The sequence below is a fragment of the Hippopotamus amphibius genome, chromosome 6, assembly GCF_030028045.1.
Source record: "Hippopotamus amphibius kiboko isolate mHipAmp2 chromosome 6, mHipAmp2.hap2, whole genome shotgun sequence".
Lineage (NCBI taxonomy): Eukaryota > Metazoa > Chordata > Mammalia > Artiodactyla > Hippopotamidae > Hippopotamus > Hippopotamus amphibius.
This window is the reverse complement of record NC_080191.1, coordinates 110463701-110480563: the sequence shown is the minus strand read 5'-3', so window position 1 is coordinate 110480563 and position 16863 is coordinate 110463701. Positions and strand designations below refer to the sequence as shown.

General features: G+C 44.1%; 1 protein-coding gene across 20 annotated transcripts in view; it reads left to right on the top strand.

Moving 5' to 3' along the window:
* Positions 1–14733, top strand: part of THRB (thyroid hormone receptor beta) — a 386771-nt gene extending 372038 nt beyond the window's left edge. For all 20 annotated transcript variants that reach the window (XM_057738390.1, XM_057738387.1, XM_057738396.1 and 17 more), the window contains 2 exons: positions 5092–5350; positions 9915–14733. In XM_057738390.1, the coding sequence (XP_057594373.1) occupies positions 5092–5350; positions 9915–10156 (501 nt within the window). In that variant the 3' untranslated portion in view covers positions 10157–14733. The remainder of the gene's footprint in view (positions 1–5091; positions 5351–9914) is intronic.
* The last annotated feature ends 2130 nt before the right edge of the window (positions 14734–16863 follow it).

Genomic DNA, 16863 nt, shown 5'->3' with positions numbered 1-16863 from the left:
TAATTAACCCCATTTTACAGATGGGGAAAATCAAGATCAAAGAGATGATCTCTTTTCATCCATTCAAGGATGGGACCACGATTCTTTGAGTCTCTGTCTATATTATTTCCACTTCGTATCCCAGCAAGATGGCTGTGTGGTGGTTTCTTCATCCTCAAGAATAGCTGAAATGACCCTCGCAGAGCAAAGATCTTAAAATCTCCTCAAGTCTTCCCTCTTTTCTTATAAGCTCACCCATTCTTGCCCCACCTTCAGGGCACGCTGAAGAGCTCACCCACCAGAGCTCATAGACTCTCCTTGGGACACTTCATCTCAACTGTAGCCATCCCACCATGTGAGAGCTGAGAACACAGGCTCTGCAAGGGCAAGGGTCCTAGGTTAGTTATCAGATGTCTTCAAACCTTGCTTATCTCACCTTTAAAATAGGAGTCATAGTAGGTTCTACCGCTTAGAACTATTGGGAGGCTTCAATGGGATAATATGTGGATAGTGCATGGGTCATACGTGTTCTATAAATGTTACTGTTAATTCTGTTGTTCTTTCATCTATGACATTACCATTCTGTCTCTAACCTCCCTTTTTAAAATCAAATGGGGTCGATTATGTTTTATGGAGAAGCTTCCCTTTTGAAAAACCCCTTCAAGGCCCAATCTGTTGCTCTTCAGGCCTCCAAGAGGTCCCAGAAAGATACCAAACAGAGAGGGCCACGTGCTGCCCCAGGCCCCTTATGGAAGCTACCTGAGTGACAAGGGAGTCTAGTCTCCTGCAGAAAGAGGCTTAGTGTCCTCACCTGGGATGATCCCTTCCCACCACAGCCTCCAGTTCACGTGCATCTGAGTGTGCAACAATGGGAGCCCACCTGAATCCTGGGAGACCCCAGACTCTGACGGGGACCCTTCTCATGGCCATTTCTGAGCCTCCACAGAAGCCGTACCCAGAAGGGCAGAGCCGTGGGCTTCGGGACGCAGGGATCTGGTCCGAGGCCTTGCTGAGACAGAGCGGGCGCCTCCTCCTCCCGCCCTGCTGCAGGGCCCTGGGTGCCGGGGACCCCCCGGCAGTGGGGGCTGCTCATCTCCCACCCCAGAGGAGCCAGAGAGCCCTGGACAGGGAATTTTGACGTGTATCTGTATTTGGTATGGTTTTCCATGCCTCTGATCATTTCTTTGAGTTAATATCTATTAAAGTTTTGGAGGATATTACAGAAATAACACGTATTCACTGGAGACAGATACAGCACAATAGAAGGAATGACTCATGGTAACACCACCAGGAGATAAGCTGCTGACATTTTAGAGCATATCCCCTTTTTTCAAATCTGTGTGTGTACACTCTTAGTATACACATATGTACGTGTATATGCATATACACGCTTACATACACACACACACACGGAACATGTTAATATAGTTTGTACCATAATGAATGTTCTACTTATGAAACTACTTTTTTAAACTTTTTTCTAAAGAGTAAGGAGCACACGTTGTAAGGGTGCAGCTGAATGAACTGCCACAGACTTAACACACCCACATAATCAGCACAAGATAGAGACAGATCACTGCCAGCACCCTGGTGTATAATACCTAACTTCCTGTCCTCAACTGTAGAATGTATCATTTAAGTATTCGCTCATGAAAGAATATTTTTTAATTCTCTAGTTATTTTATTTGTTATTCTTATACAATTTTTAAAGGTTACTTTCCATTTACAGTTATTAGAAAATACAGCTGTATTCCCTGTGTTCTACAATACACCCCTGAGCCTTCTTGTACCCAATAGGTTGTCCCTCCCCTCCCCCATGCCTAGCTTCCCCCTCCCCCCACTCCCTACTGGTAACCACTAGACAAAATAATATTTGGCGACCACATAGTATTCTACAGAATAGATCTCCCATAATTTAGGTTCTCTGCCTTCATGGGATCTTTAGCTCATATCTGATTTTTCATAATATAATAATATAAATATTCTATTATATATTTATAATAATATAAATATTCTGCAGTGAGCATTCTGATACCTATGCCCTGTTCACAAAACTGCTGTTTCCTAAGGGCAAATCCTAGAAATGGAATTTAAGGACCTAGGCTACACTTTTTAGGGCTTTCGATGTGTGTTGCCAAGTTGCCCTCTAGAAAGTGTGTACCCTCTCACACTTTCTCACGTCTGTGCTGAGGACGCTGGTTTCCTCTCACTCCGGGTGTCATCTTTCATTTTTGTGCACTAGGTTGAGTTTGTCTTCCTGGACATTTCTTGGTCCTCTCTCTGGGCTGTGTGCTCTTTTCTCAGTCCTTGGTGTCTGAAAAGAACTCCATTGAGTTTGCTACTCCTACAACTCAAGCTAGCCTATCAGTCCTTTGTTCCCCTTGGAATACCCACCAAAAAATGTTTCTCAGAAAATGTAAAGCTTATGGAAACCAGCCACTGAGAGATATGTCCGTCAAAGAAAAAAAAGAAGCCATTGACACCCACCAGCCACAAACACACTATGCATTTATGTCCTTGGCAGAGCAAGGGCTCAGCCTGGGACTTTTCAAGCGTGGGTTGTGGTGAGCTTCTCCCTTCAAGTTTTCTTTAGGAATTTACACCTGCTTCAAAGTCATGATTCCATCTCTCTTTCAACCCTGATATTTTGTGGTCTCCAAATGGAAAAGAAAAAAAAGAAAAAAGGTCAGGGGAGGCTACTTTGACAGCAGAGATGCATATGTTTCTGGTGTTTGTGGCCTCCTGAGGGCCTTTACCCTTTGACACCTTCTTTGGAATCCCAAAGAGGGAAATGAACTGTGAAGGCCCTGAGCTACCTGTGGAGTGGGCTGGAGATCCCAGGTGGTCTTGGGAACCAGAAGTTTCTCGACAGAGGCAGTTTGATGCATCTGCTGTTCAGATTGCACTCACAGGAATTTCCTGCTAAGATCCATGCCAACCTACCAACCGAGGGCTTTGAAAGATCTAACATCACTGTTGGCAGAGCTGCCCAAAGCACACATAAGAATCACTTGTAAAGTGCAGGGCACTGTCCTCCCTGCCAGTCAACCCGAGTGACGTGCTCCCAGGAGACAGGCAGAGTCTGTGAGAGGCCCCCCGCCTCTCCTCCTGGCAGGCCCTTCCTGGAGTGTTCTCACAATGGAATTATTTTGGCAGGTGGCTGAGAGATTGTTTGCCCACATGTGGAAACAGACCTCACCAGGATCCTACAAATCCCTCTTAAAAGAAAAGGTGTCTGGCCTAGTTTTTAAACCGTTGGTGATCCTTGACAAATCCTTATTCTGCTTTTAATGAAATTTTAACTCTTAAACAGTGAGTTTTCAAAAGAAAACTTCTACTTCATCTATAATCAGACTTGGCTACAAAGATGGGGTCTGCCAAGTCTGCATACTTTGTGACTGCTAAAAAACAAAAAACCACAATGGTTTTATCTGATTAGTCATTTCTGTTTGCTGTTCTATGTCCATGGTTCTTAAGAGTGGGGTCCCTGAACCAGGTGCGTGGGCATCACCTGGGAACTTAGGAAATTTAGACCCAAGGGGGTAGGGCCTGCAATGTGTATTTAACAAGTCCTTGGTGACAGTGATGAGGCTACAGACAGGACCACTGCCCTAGGCCACTTGCCTGTGGAGGATGTAGCCAAGCTCCAGTCTCCTGTTTCCTACTGGACCCCTGGGCCAGGAATCCAAGGATGTAATTGAGAAATACAATTTAGAACCTAAATAAAAGCAAATCACAGTCATTTTTTTTAATGAGTAGAAGAAGAGAATTCACATGAATGGATTCCAGAACCAAATACAAAATGCCTTTTATTCTGCAGAAAAAGCAAAGCAATTTGAAATTAAACAGTAAGGTAGGTAAGTTGAGTTAGTAAAAAATATGGAAAACCCGTATTTTAAAGGTAATTCAGTAGTATTTCTTTCAGTCTGACATAATATCCTAAATTGAACTAGTCCAGTGTTGCCAAGAGTATTTCCCAAAAAAGAATTTGTACCTTTTTTAAAGAAGAGATAGAAACTATGTGTCATTACGTATTCATTGTTTACGGAAACTTACACCCAAAGTCCTTCAAAAAGTGAGCTCTCCTCTTCTCTTGGCCTTGGATTCCGACAGAGTTGGCTTCCATCCCTTGCCTCACCCACAAACAGTCATGGGACCCCCTAGCATGTCCCTCGACCTCTCAGTGCCTGGATTTCCACACCTGTCAATAACATTGGACTGAGAATATTTACCTCACCGCATTGCTGCGAACATTAAACAAGCAGATGCATGTAAATCTTACCACGAGGCCCAATTCATCAAAAACACCCACTAACGAATAGTCTTTCAGACTATTTTGATAATGGTATTTAATTAAACATTCTCCCCCTCCAGAAAATTAAACTCTCGTTTTTTATTATTTCTCGTCATAAAGTTATTTTTAACGTTTATTATTAATGTTATCACATTGTCACAAATCCTAATTAACAGGGCAACCAAACGAGCTTAAAATGAGATGACAGCACTGGCAGCAAGATCCAGTGTGTGGAGTAATCCTGGTGCCCGAGGTTCTGAGAACACAATAACCTAGGAGCCAGGCGGTCTGGGTTCTGGTCTCACCTCTGCCTCTGAGTCACTGGGTGACTTTGAGCAAAGCCCAGACGTCTCCGGGCCTCGTGGGTAACATGCATCTGTAAGCAACCTTCTTGTTCTCTGCCTCTTAAGAGACTCAGGGAGCAAATTTGCTTCAAAAAACAGAGCGGCACAGTTGCCAGCTAATCAGTGGGGTCAGCTGCCGATTATTAGAGCTACCAGACCAAAATGGTACATGCAGACAGGTCTCAGCTGGTGTTATCATAGACACGCCCACGGTTCCTACAGTGTCACACGTGACTGTAATATAATGCAAATGACCAAGATGAAGGATGGTGAAGATTGTGCACAGCTTGCTGTATGAGAAGCGGTTGTGGACATCGGCTGCCGAGCAGGAAGGAAGGGACGGCCACGGGCTCAGAGAGGGCAGGACGGGTGCTGGTCACTGGGGCTGCTCCTGGCGCCCTTCGCATCCCGCACGCGGTTCCTAACGGACGTCTGCCCGCCTGCTCTTTGCTGATGTGCGCTGGTTCTTTTCAGCTGCCATGTGAAGACCAGATAATCCTCCTCAAAGGCTGCTGCATGGAGATCATGTCCCTGCGCGCTGCTGTGCGCTACGACCCGGAAAGCGAGACTTTAACCTTGAACGGGGAGATGGCAGTGACGCGGGGCCAGCTGAAAAACGGGGGTCTCGGGGTGGTGTCAGACGCCATCTTCGACCTGGGCATGTCGCTGTCTTCTTTCAACCTGGATGACACGGAGGTCGCTCTCCTTCAGGCCGTCCTGCTGATGTCTTCAGGTGAGTGTGCCCAGACGCGGCCCTGGGCGTCCGGACAGCTGGCGCTTGTCCCGGGCTCATTCAGGTGACCTGATGCGCTTCCAGCCCCCCTGTAGCTTCAGGATGACATCTCGCTCTCCTGCAACGAGCGAGTGAGCGAGTGGGGGGCTGCGGAAGGAGGGTGGCAGGCGCCCGATGCTTCCTGCGTTCTCCCCGTGTAGCGGGAGGAGCCACGCTAAAGACTTGCTGAAAGGGCCCGCCTTTAACAGACGCTGCGGGGCCTGCCTTGGGGCAGCTGGCCAGCCCTGCCCCCCTCCGGTGTCATGTGCAGCGGACTTCATGCAGGATGGCGGTCACGCACACCCTTATCCTGTGTGGTGGACAGGCTCCAGCAGGGCCTTCCCATTTCCTCCCCTTCTGACATTCACACCCGTGCATAGTCCCCTCCTGTTGAGTGCGTGAGAACCAGTGACTTGCTCCACTTAGAATCTGGGGAATTCTGTGTCACCCGTGTGACTGCAGGTCCCTCTTGGGAGTAGACGTGCTTTGCAGATTCTCCTTGCTCATGTGACAGGGAGCTGCTGGTGGCCCCTGGAAGCCAAGGGCAGTCTCCAGTCGACAGCCAGTGAGAAGGTGGGGCCCTTGGCCCTTCACTAGAATTATCCCTAAAGAGATAAAATCTGTAACTTATCTAAGGCCTCCCACTGTGACCTCAACTGAAGCTTCTAGTGTCTCCAGCCTTTGGTGTCCTTTAAAATAAAGAAATTGAACTAATTCGTGTACAGCAATATCATGTTGATTTTCTGTTTGGATCCAAAGTTACAGGATCCTGTGGAGAACTTATCTGGCACATTCAAGGAGAGAGAGAAGGTGGGGAGAGGGAGGGAGATGCAGTAGAGCCTCAGAGCAGCGGCATCAGATATGGAGGAAAACATGAAATTAAAGTGCACAGATTGCAATTTGAGCTAGATAGGGGATTCCAAAAGCCAGTATATTTTGTTTACACTCAGAAGGGTGGATTGAGACATTAGCCCTGATTCTTTCTTTCAGATTAAGCAGAGCCCTATTTAGAGCTTTACTAATACAGATATTTCAATAACTAGACACTTGAAGCATAAATGATCAGAGCCACAAACTGAGGAGACCTGGGCAGAGGGGTGGTAGGGCCCCCTGCAGCTTTGTGAGGAATTCATTCAGGTTTACATATTCCTTTTTTTAAAATTTTTGATTGAGGTATAATTGACATGTAACATTCATTAGTTTCAGGTGTACAACATAACGATTGGATATTTGTATATATTTCAAAAAGATTGCTGCATTGTCTAGCTAATATCCGTCCCCATATATAGTTGCACGTTTTCTTGTAATGAGGGCTTTTAAGATTTACTCTCTTAGCAACTTTCAACTATGCAATACAGTGTTATTAGCTATAGTCACCATGCTGTACATTATATCCCCATGACTTATTTATTTAATAACTGGAAATTTGTACCTTTTGACCTTCACCCATTTCACTCACCCACCTCTGTCCTCTGGCAACCACCAATCTGCTGTGTCTATGAGCTTGCTGGGGTTTGTTTGTTTGTTTTTCTTTTTGTTGTTGTTGTTTTTTAGGTTCCACATATACATGAGTTCTTACGGTATTTGTCTTTCTCTGACTTATTTCACTTAGCATAATCCCTCAAGATCCATCCATGTTGTTGCAAATGGCAAGATTTCATTCTTTATGACTAAATAGTTTTCCAGGGTGGTGTCTGTGTGTATGAGAGAGAATCACATCTTCTTTATCCATTCATCCATCAATGGACACTTAGGCTGTTTCCATACCTTAGTTATTGTAATAATGCTTCCGAGAACATGGGGTGCAGATACGTTTTCGACTTAGTGGTTTTGTCTTCTTCAGATAAATACCGAGAATTGGGAATGCTGGATCATATGTAGTTCTATTTTAATTTTTTTGAGGAACCTCCATACTGTTTTCCACAGTGTCTGTAGCAACTTACATTCCCCAAAATCGTGCACAAGGGTTCCCTTGTTATGTCTTTTCTTTTTGGTGTTAGCCATTCTAACAGGTGTGAGGTGATATCTCATTGTGGTTTTGATTTGCATTTCCCTGATGATTAGTGACTTGGGCATCTTTTCATGTCCCTGTAGGCCATTTGTGTGTCTTCTTTGGGAAAATGTCTGTTCAGATCCTCTGCCCATGTTTTAATTGGATTGTTGGTTTTTTGCTATTGAGTTGTATGAGTTCTTTATATATTTTGAATATTAACCCCTTATCAGACATATGATTTGCAAATATCATCTCCCATTCAGTAAGTTGCCTTTTCATTTTGTTGATGGTTTCCTCTGCTGTGCAGAAGATTTTTAGTTTTATATAGTTCCACTTGCTTATTTTTGCTTTTGTTGTCTTTGCTTTTGGAGTCAAATCCGAAAAATCATCACCAAGACCTATGCCAGGTAGCTTACCATGTATGTTTTTGTAGGAGTTTTATTGTTTCAGGTCTTATATTCAAGTCTTTAATCCATTTTGAGCTAATTTTTGTATATCATATGAGATAGGGGTCCAGTTTCATTCTTTTGCTTGTGGCTATCCAGTTTTCCCAACATCATTTATTGAAGAGACTGTCCTTTCCCTGTTGTATATTCTTAGCTCCTTTGTTGTGAACTGACTACACATGCACAGGTTTATTTCTAGGCCCTCTATTCTGTTCCATTGATCTATGTGTCTGTTTTTATGCCAATACCATACTATTTTGGTTACTATAGCTTTGTAATATATTTTTAAATCAGAGAGTGTGATGCCTCCAGCTCCGTTTTCCTTTCTCAAGATTGCTTTGGCTATTTGGGGTCTTTTATGACTCCATACAAAATTTAGGATTGTTTATTCTATTTCTGTGAAAAATGCCTTTGGAATTTTGATAGGGATTGCACTGAATCTGCAGACTGCTTTGAATAGTATGGACATTTTAACAATATTAATTCTTCCAATCCATGAGCATGGGATATCATTCCACTTACTGTGTATTCTTCAGTTTCTTTCATCAGTGTCTTTTTTAAAATTTATTTATTTACTTTATTTATTTATTTATTTATTGGCTGCATTGGGTCTTTGTTGCTGCACATGGGCTTTCTCTAGCTGTGGCCAGTGGGAGCCACTCTTCTTCACAGTGCACGGGCCTCTCATTGCAGTGGCTTCTCTTGTGGAGCACAGGCTCCAGGCACGTGGGCTTCAGCAGCTGTGGTGGGTGAGCTCAATAGTTGTGGTTCACAGGCTCTAGAGCGCAGGCTCAGTAGTTGTAGCGCATGGGCTTTGTTGCTCCATGGCATGTGGGATCTTCCTGGACCAGGGCTCAAACCTGTGTCCCCTGCATTGGCCGGCGGATTCCTAACCACTGCACCACCAGGGAAGTCCCTCATCAGTGTCTCATAGTTTTCAGTGTACAGGTCTTTCACCTCCTTGGTTGAATTTATTCTTAGGTATTTTATTATTTTTGATGCAATTGGGAATGTTATCTGCAAATAGTGACAGTTTTACTTCTTCCTTTCCAATTAGGATGCCTTTTATTCCTTTTTCTTGCCTAATCGCCCTGGGTAGGACTTGTAATGCTATGTTGCATAAAAGTGGCAAGAGTGGGCATCCTTGTCTTCTTCTCTATCTTAGAAGAAAAGTTTTCAGCTTGTCACCATTTAGTGTGATGTTAGCTGTGGGCTTGTCATATTTGGCCTTTATTATATTGAGGTACAGTCCCTTTGTACCCACTTTTGCAACCCAAGTGTTTGCAGCCTAGATACTCTCCAATCATCCAGCTTTCTCTTGACATCCTTTTATCATTTTGTCATTGAAACTACCTTGAGTCCTCTCCTACACATTGTGAAAAGACCAGTGGTCCTCCCAAGACTTGGAAAGGTTTCCTGGGCTATCCATGGTCATGGTCTCCTCTAGCTCCGGCTTCCGCTGTGACTCCTCTCTGCACAGAGTGATGCTAACATGGTTCACATCCCCTTTTCTTTTCATTTTAATTTCCTAAGACACCACCAACCCAAGGCTGCTACGGCAGCAACCAAAGGTATAAGGGATGGGAAGGGGTGGTTCATTGCAGCCTGGTAAACAACTAAAATTGGATACTGTGCTGCTTTGTCTTCACCAGAGTTTCTTCCCATCGGATATGCCTCCTCTGGGATCCAGGCCTACTGAGATCTTCACAATCTCTTTTCACATCTCTCTATTCTCTGCATGTCCATGCTTGTCAAAATCCTTTCTCATTATGCAGAGTGTTTCAGCTCTCTAGGTGAGGCTTCCCCTTCTGTACCCTAGGAAGGAGGCATCACCCTTCACACCCAAGGAGGTGATTTCTCCAAACCAGAGACATTGATCTGCACAAAGCATTAGCTCCCTTCATGTAGGTTATGCTACTCCCTGGTATCTTTGTCCCTGATGCCCTGGAGTTCATATTGCCTCCATGCCCACTCCTCAGAGTTGAAAGTCCCCAGGTTGGCCCACTTCACACTAAAGGGCTTGAACTGGACCAGGCAAGCCGTCTCATTTATGCCTCCAAATTAACATCCTGCTTCTTCCCCTCAGACCGCCCAGGGCTTGCCTGCGTTGAGAGAATAGAAAAATACCAAGATAGTTTCCTGCTGGCCTTTGAACACTATATCAATTACCGAAAACACCACGTGACTCACTTTTGGCCAAAACTCCTGATGAAGGTGACAGATCTGCGGATGATTGGAGCCTGCCATGCCAGCCGCTTCCTGCACATGAAGGTGGAATGCCCCACGGAACTCTTCCCCCCACTGTTCTTGGAAGTGTTTGAGGATTAGACTGACTTACTCATTCTCATAATTCCAACAGCACTACTGGGTGTCATTTCATTCCATTGCCTAGCTCTTTTTTGTTTGTTCCTTTATTTCTTTGTGTTGGGAGGGATTGTTTGGGGGTAAAGGGAAGTAGTCCTTGGTGTAGACATGGATGAAATTGCCCCTTGGATGCGGGTACTTGTAACTATTGCGTTTCGTTCTCCAGTCCTTTGATGTGAATGCTTTGGAGGTTTTATGGCTGTGGAGGTGGGGTGGGGACAATCATTAATTCACCAGCACCAAGACATCACCAGCTCCCATCTGTCCCGGCCAGAGACTAGAGCAAGCAGAAGGGCACGGCAGAAGACTAAAGAAGACTGAAAACCAAGACAATATCATCATCTTGATCCAATCCTGATTTTTGCAGCACTCAAATTAGCATAGCACAGACCACCCTTGGTTAGATGCAGCTTTCAGCTTCCTAGGGAGAGGTTTGAACAAATTTTTATCTATTCAAGACCATGCTGTTTTCCGCACTCTTTATTCTCTCTTAGCAGCCTAACTGGGAATGTATAGGAATATTTGTTTCCCAACAATTAGCTGCCCTTTCACTATAATTTTTATAATCCTATGATTTAATTCGAGTTATACGAGGGTGTGACTCAACGATGTGCGGGTGTTTAACTGATTGAGGCGGACAAGGAAAACAGTTTCCTCTGGTGAACCCAAAGAAATTCGCAATCTTCGTGAATGTCAATGACTCAACAGTTTCCAAAAATTCACATAGTGTTACCTCATAGTAAGAAGGCTTCTTACGGTTTAGGCTCAGAGAAAATTCCCACAAAAAGCAAACCTATTTACAGAGTGTTGTTGCTGTTCAGTGACATCTGATCCCTCATCTCCCAAACTCCTGAAGTTATTCAACATGATTGCATCTTTGCTGAGCCGACAACAAATTTCCCTGTGGCTCAACCCTTCTAATCAAGGAGAGATAACAAGCTGAAATCTGAGTCTTGTTCTAGAGGGATGCTGGGGAGAGATTAATGTGGTTATGTTCTAAGTTGAAGGAAATGCAGTGCTCTTAGAATCTTCTCACATCCTGATGGTCTGAGGTTGCTTCCTTCTGGTCTTAGATCCTCAGGCTTTTTTCTCTCTTCGTGAGTGTGTCCTAGCCCCGTCTTCCCTCTGACTCTGAGGCTTGACTATCACCAAACAAAGCCTGGTCCATCCATTGACCCTCTCTGTCCCTCTGATAGCCTTGCCCTGACAGATACTCAGCAGAAAACACCTGCAGACCACACACACAAACCCTCACTCACCTTCCCTGCCCAGCCTGCCTCCCCAGTGACAAATGCTGGAGTGGGATGTGCCCAGAAGGCAAATGGTACCCCTGGTCGCTTCAGTGTTAGAAGATGGGCAAAGGATATACCCATGCAATTGAATGTATCTCATTCTTCACTGGCATGTAGACATAACCTATTCCTCTGCCTGCCTTGTACTGCCTTATCCTGGAAGTATTTGGGAAAATAAGCCATATCAGTGAAACTTGCCTAAAAACCATGCAGATTCATTCTTTTTTAACTGGCCCAGAAGTCAGGGTGCCTGAGTGCTAGTGTGTGCTATCACGTGGTAGATTTGTGGCCTTGAGTCTTGGTTTCCTCACCTGATGAATAAGTCATGAACTCTAAAATCCTTCCCATCCTTAATACTGTACCTAGTTTCAGGGGTGGAGGAAGAGGGGAAATCAGGTTCTTTAGATGGTTTCTTTCACATTCAAATTTCTAACTTTATTAGACAAATTATGGCCCTCTTTACAGTTAAGGAAAGTATATTCAGTATTGAATTAAAATAGGAATTTGATATTACCCATCAGTTATTTAGAGAAAGGCAGGATGGCTTTGGGAAAAGAAGAACAGCATTAAAAGTCTCAAGTGTGACCGGAAATAATCTGGGAGGAAAATTATTTGTTTAATGTGCTAAAGGAATGATACTGGCTGCTGGGGAGGAAAGAAAAAAGAACAGCGCTATGGAGCTTGCTAACCAGAGAAAGGAAGCAGGTGAAGAGGTTGAAATTATGAACGTGAAGTTCATGGGCAGACTACCAGCCGTGACTCATCTACAATGTTTGGTTCTGTTTTCTCAGGCAGCCTCTAGCCAGTCTCCTCAAGCCCTCACTTTGTTAACCTCTCAGCTCCCTCTGTTGACTCTCCTGGGAGAACCACTCTTTAAACATAAGCGCTTCATCACCTTCTCTGCTCCGGGGTAATGCTGAGAAGCTTTTCAGGGTGGGGCACGTTCTCCCTCCGAAGGGAAGGAGAGGAAAGCGCGCAGGGGGTCCTGGAGGTTTATAGACTCCTCGGGCAGCCAGGCTCCCCTGGAACGTCCCCTCAGTTTGTTTGACAGAGATTCCCGGGTGTGTCAGACAGCCCCAGGTTCAGTGTAAGTACAGAGCCTGATCTAAAGCTGCATCGGAACACTTTAGGATTTACCATGATTGGCCATTGCCCAGCAGTTGGGTAGATCTACAGCCACCCAGCCAGATGTGTTTGACCTTTGGCTCCCTGTGCGGTCGCCTTGAACAGGAAAACCGCTGATCTAAAAATCTCGTCAAAGGCTGACTGCCTTATGCTGAGTAGCACAAGCCTTCAGGTACCTGAGTTGAAAGGAAAGGCTGCAAGGACTGAAAGTCACAGCCCCAGTGGTCAAGGTGACTCATTCCTTCTGTAACTGATTGAGGCCCTTAGGACATCTCAAGACTCCATCCCATAAAACTCGATTAGAAGGGATTTGCTCCAGATTTTTTAAAACGTTTTTTCGTATGTTGTCCAGACTTTCAAATCAAATGTGGACTGACTGGAACCCCTCCCAGTGGGGAGACATCCCAGTAGAGGAGAACACACCATACAACTGGGATTCCTATCTTTAAGTCACTTAAATTTGGGGGATGAGTGGTGTCCCGTGTGTGTGTGTGTGTGTGTGTGTGTGTGTGTGTGTGTGTGTGTGTAACCCTCAAGTGTACTTTGCTCTTCAATTAGACGTGCAGTGTTTCTAGAAATAGTGAAAAAAGTGAGATCTTTTCTTCCTTACGATTCTGCTCAAAACACCACGTGCGCCTCCGAGCTTTCTCTCGTCAAATGAGCCTCGGCCTCAAGGACACACTTGCCGTGTGGCTGCCTCAACCCAGTGATGCCCCTCACCTGTGCCCGGAGAGACGCCTCTGCCACCCACAGCGTGGTCGTCGGGGTGGACCGCCAGGCCCGGCTCCGCTCCCCCATCACCTTCCCGTGAACAGGTGTGCAGGCTCGGCCCCACCGCAGCTGCCCTCAGAGCATGTCACTGTCCGTGATGCATTTTTATTCTATGGAACTCTAACCCATTGTGTCCTGTTGATCTTTTTTGCTGCATGAGTCATAAAATATGAAACTGGTCTTATGGTTTTTGAAAAGTAGCCAGCATTTGTAAGGCTAAACCTTTTTCATAAACTGAATTGAAGTGAATAACCAGGCCACAGTTCCTCTTCAAAAGGAGCGGGCTTACAGACATTTGAATCTCTTTGCCCTTTCCAATGGCTACGGCATCAAGGTTCTAAAATAAGCTCGTAATTTTTCCTGTTATTTTAATAATATGGAAATATTAGCATAGTGTTTCTTTTGATAGTGATAGAGTGTAATCCATATTTAAATTTTATAGAGGAGAGATTTTATTGTACTGTGATGTAGATATTTATTATCCAGGTAAGGATTTGCCCGGTGTGTATTTTTTACAATTGAAACATTTTACTTTAATCTTTAAAAAAAAAAAAATTACACACACACACACACACACACACACACACACACAACAGAATAGGGGAAGAAAAGGTTTGGCCTTATCACAGAATTTTTACTGTGCTGTATAAATGTTTGCAAATGCAAAAAGTGTGCATTTCTAGTGTATTTCTACATTCATTAATGCCGCCTTCAAGAGCAATATCGTGCAGGTAAAATGCTGTTTGTGGCTTTCTGTTGCACAGTTAAAGCTGACCCACCTTATGCACAAGACAATCAGATATAAATCTGTCCTCCTCAGGATGCAGATAATACTCATATATGTTATGGAGCACAATGCAGGACTAAGGAAGACACTTTGATGACGTGCGTATTGCTGAAATAGAAGTTATCAGGGCATGAATGAGCTGACATTACGCCCCTCCTTTCTTTTGGTTCTTCCTAATTGGCATTTTTCATTTGATTATAGAGGCAAATTAGTTATCAAGGCTTTCTTCAGAGAAAACACCCTTTTTCTCCCATCATGTTTTCATGCCCTGAGAATCAGAAAAATACAACAGAACAGGAAAAGATTTACAGTCATCGGAAGACTTGTGTTTTGCAAATGGTGTTAAGTGATATTGCTAGATTGGTGATATTTTTTTCAGCCTAAAACTCTATTGAAATCTGTGATCAAAATGTTTTAAACTATCCAAAAAGAAAATTTGTATATTTGGGAAAAATGGATTTTTACATAGCTTTTGTATGCAGATATTAAATTGTAATTATGACTATAGCGGGCATAGATAAACTCATAAGCTACAATTCTAAAAAAGAAAAAAAGAAAACGCTTATAACAGATATGCTTTCCTGTCTTTCTTTAAATATTATTATTTTCTACATAGGCACGGGATTGCGTGCTCTTCTCATCTCGCTGCTTCCAAAGGAAGGAAAACAGGGATGTAAGGGCATTTGTTAACATAAACATCTACTAGAATAAGCAAATTTTCTTGGGAGGAAGGTATGGGGATGGGAGGGACGGGGAAAAGTAAAAGGCTAATGGGAGACATTCTTTTTGGAAGGGACCACAGAAATGGGGTGAAGAGGGAAGAATGAAGTTTTTGCAGATAAAGGACTACATTCATCTTTTTATCTCAAAATATTCCAGAATATTATTAATGGAATTATACGAATATCAGCTATCAATATATGTCTCAATCCCCAATTCTCTGAACACATGTAAGTTAGGACTCTTGCTGTGATGAGTGGCAAAAAAAAGTGCCTAATGGGAATGTATTGTCCATAATATCTAGAAAGTCCAGGAGCGAGATGGCTTCAGGCATGGCTGGATCTGGGCACTCAGTACATAAGGATGCACCTTTTTTCACATCTCTGTGTGTATTTCCCTCTGTACAAACTTCCTTCACGTGGACTTCATGCTCACATACCCGTTAATCCTATGGTGGCCCCTAGCAGCTCCAAGATTAGCTCCAAACCAGTAGAGAGTTTCTTTTCCCCAAAAGTTTTTGTAAAAATCCTGAACCTGCTCCTCACTGGCCCAGATTGAGTCATGTGCCCATTCCTGAGCCAGTCACAGTGCTGAGGAGGAGAGATATGCTAATTGGCTTGATCCTCTGAAATCCTGGAACTGGGTGGGGGGAAAGGGGGCAACCAGCCCCACCTAAACTGGCCCAAGGGTTGACAGTCAGGAATGGTTCCTCAAAGAAAATTCTAAGTCTTGCCACTATAAGAAGTGGAACAGCGAGCAAGCAAAAGAACAAATGTCCACGCAATAGTTCAGTCTGAAAGCACATCCATTTTGGGCACAGCAACAAGTGTCCTGATCAGAGAGGACACTCAGCACGATTTGGCCAGGACACAAGCCAAATGAACACGCCAAAGGAAGTGTTTGATTACATCCTCCCTGGTTCATGAAAGAGGCCAAGGTGGAGCAGGCATTTATCATTTCCCTGGGCCAAGTCCGTTCAGAGCACCGTTGTCTAAGTCTCCCCACTCTCTGTTCAAAGGACTCTATATAAATTGTGTATTTTTCTCTTTTCTGCACTACATACCTCTCAATTCCACCCTAATGAGCACATTTCCTCCCCTAAGAAATTATTCATTTTCTTTTGGTGAGTTTTTTACACATACATTCCAGCTAGGTTGGCTTTGCCCATTACACAGGCAGAGCCAACCCAAAACTGATGTAATATCTAACAACCTGATCTGGGTTATGGGGCTGGTGTCATGTCACTACCCTGGACAATTCTAATCATCTAGAATGAAGAGAAGCCAGAGGCCAAAGTTGGTTTGCTTCCCCATCTGGAGATGCCAGTACATCCTGATTTCATATTTAGCTACTCGGGGCATGTTGACTTTGTAAATAAGTGGAACTTGTCACATTCATTCATGTACACAAGTTCTGACACACTAAATGTTGTTCAAACCAAAGCAAAACTTAGTAGAACTACTGAAATATAGGGTGTTACGGATGCCCTTCGGGTGTGTATCTCTAAGGATCCATGATCTATTTGACAAAAATGTTCCATGTTATACTCTTGAAAGACAGAATCCATTTATATCATATAATGGTGAAGTCATAAATGAAGTCTCTATCAGTAAAATGGTATTGTCTAATTGTTATATTAAAGTGAGAAGGGAGCTGTCTTAGCCTGTGTTCCCCAGAAAGCAGAGTTTATACGCTATGGTTTTATTAGAGATAATAGCTCTGAAAGAAGCAGGGATGGAAGAAAAAGAGAATAAGGCAAGGAAGGAAAGAGTGTAAACACAAGAGCTGGCCACACTGAGGGACTTCCCTGGTGGTCCAGTGGTTAAGAATCCACCTTCCAATGCAGGGGACTCGGGTTCCATCCCTGATCGAGGAACTAAGGTTTCACATGCCACGGGGCAACTAAGCCCGGGCACCTCCACTACTGAGCCCACACGCTCGAGAGCAGCCCCCACACCTCAACAAAAGATCCCGCA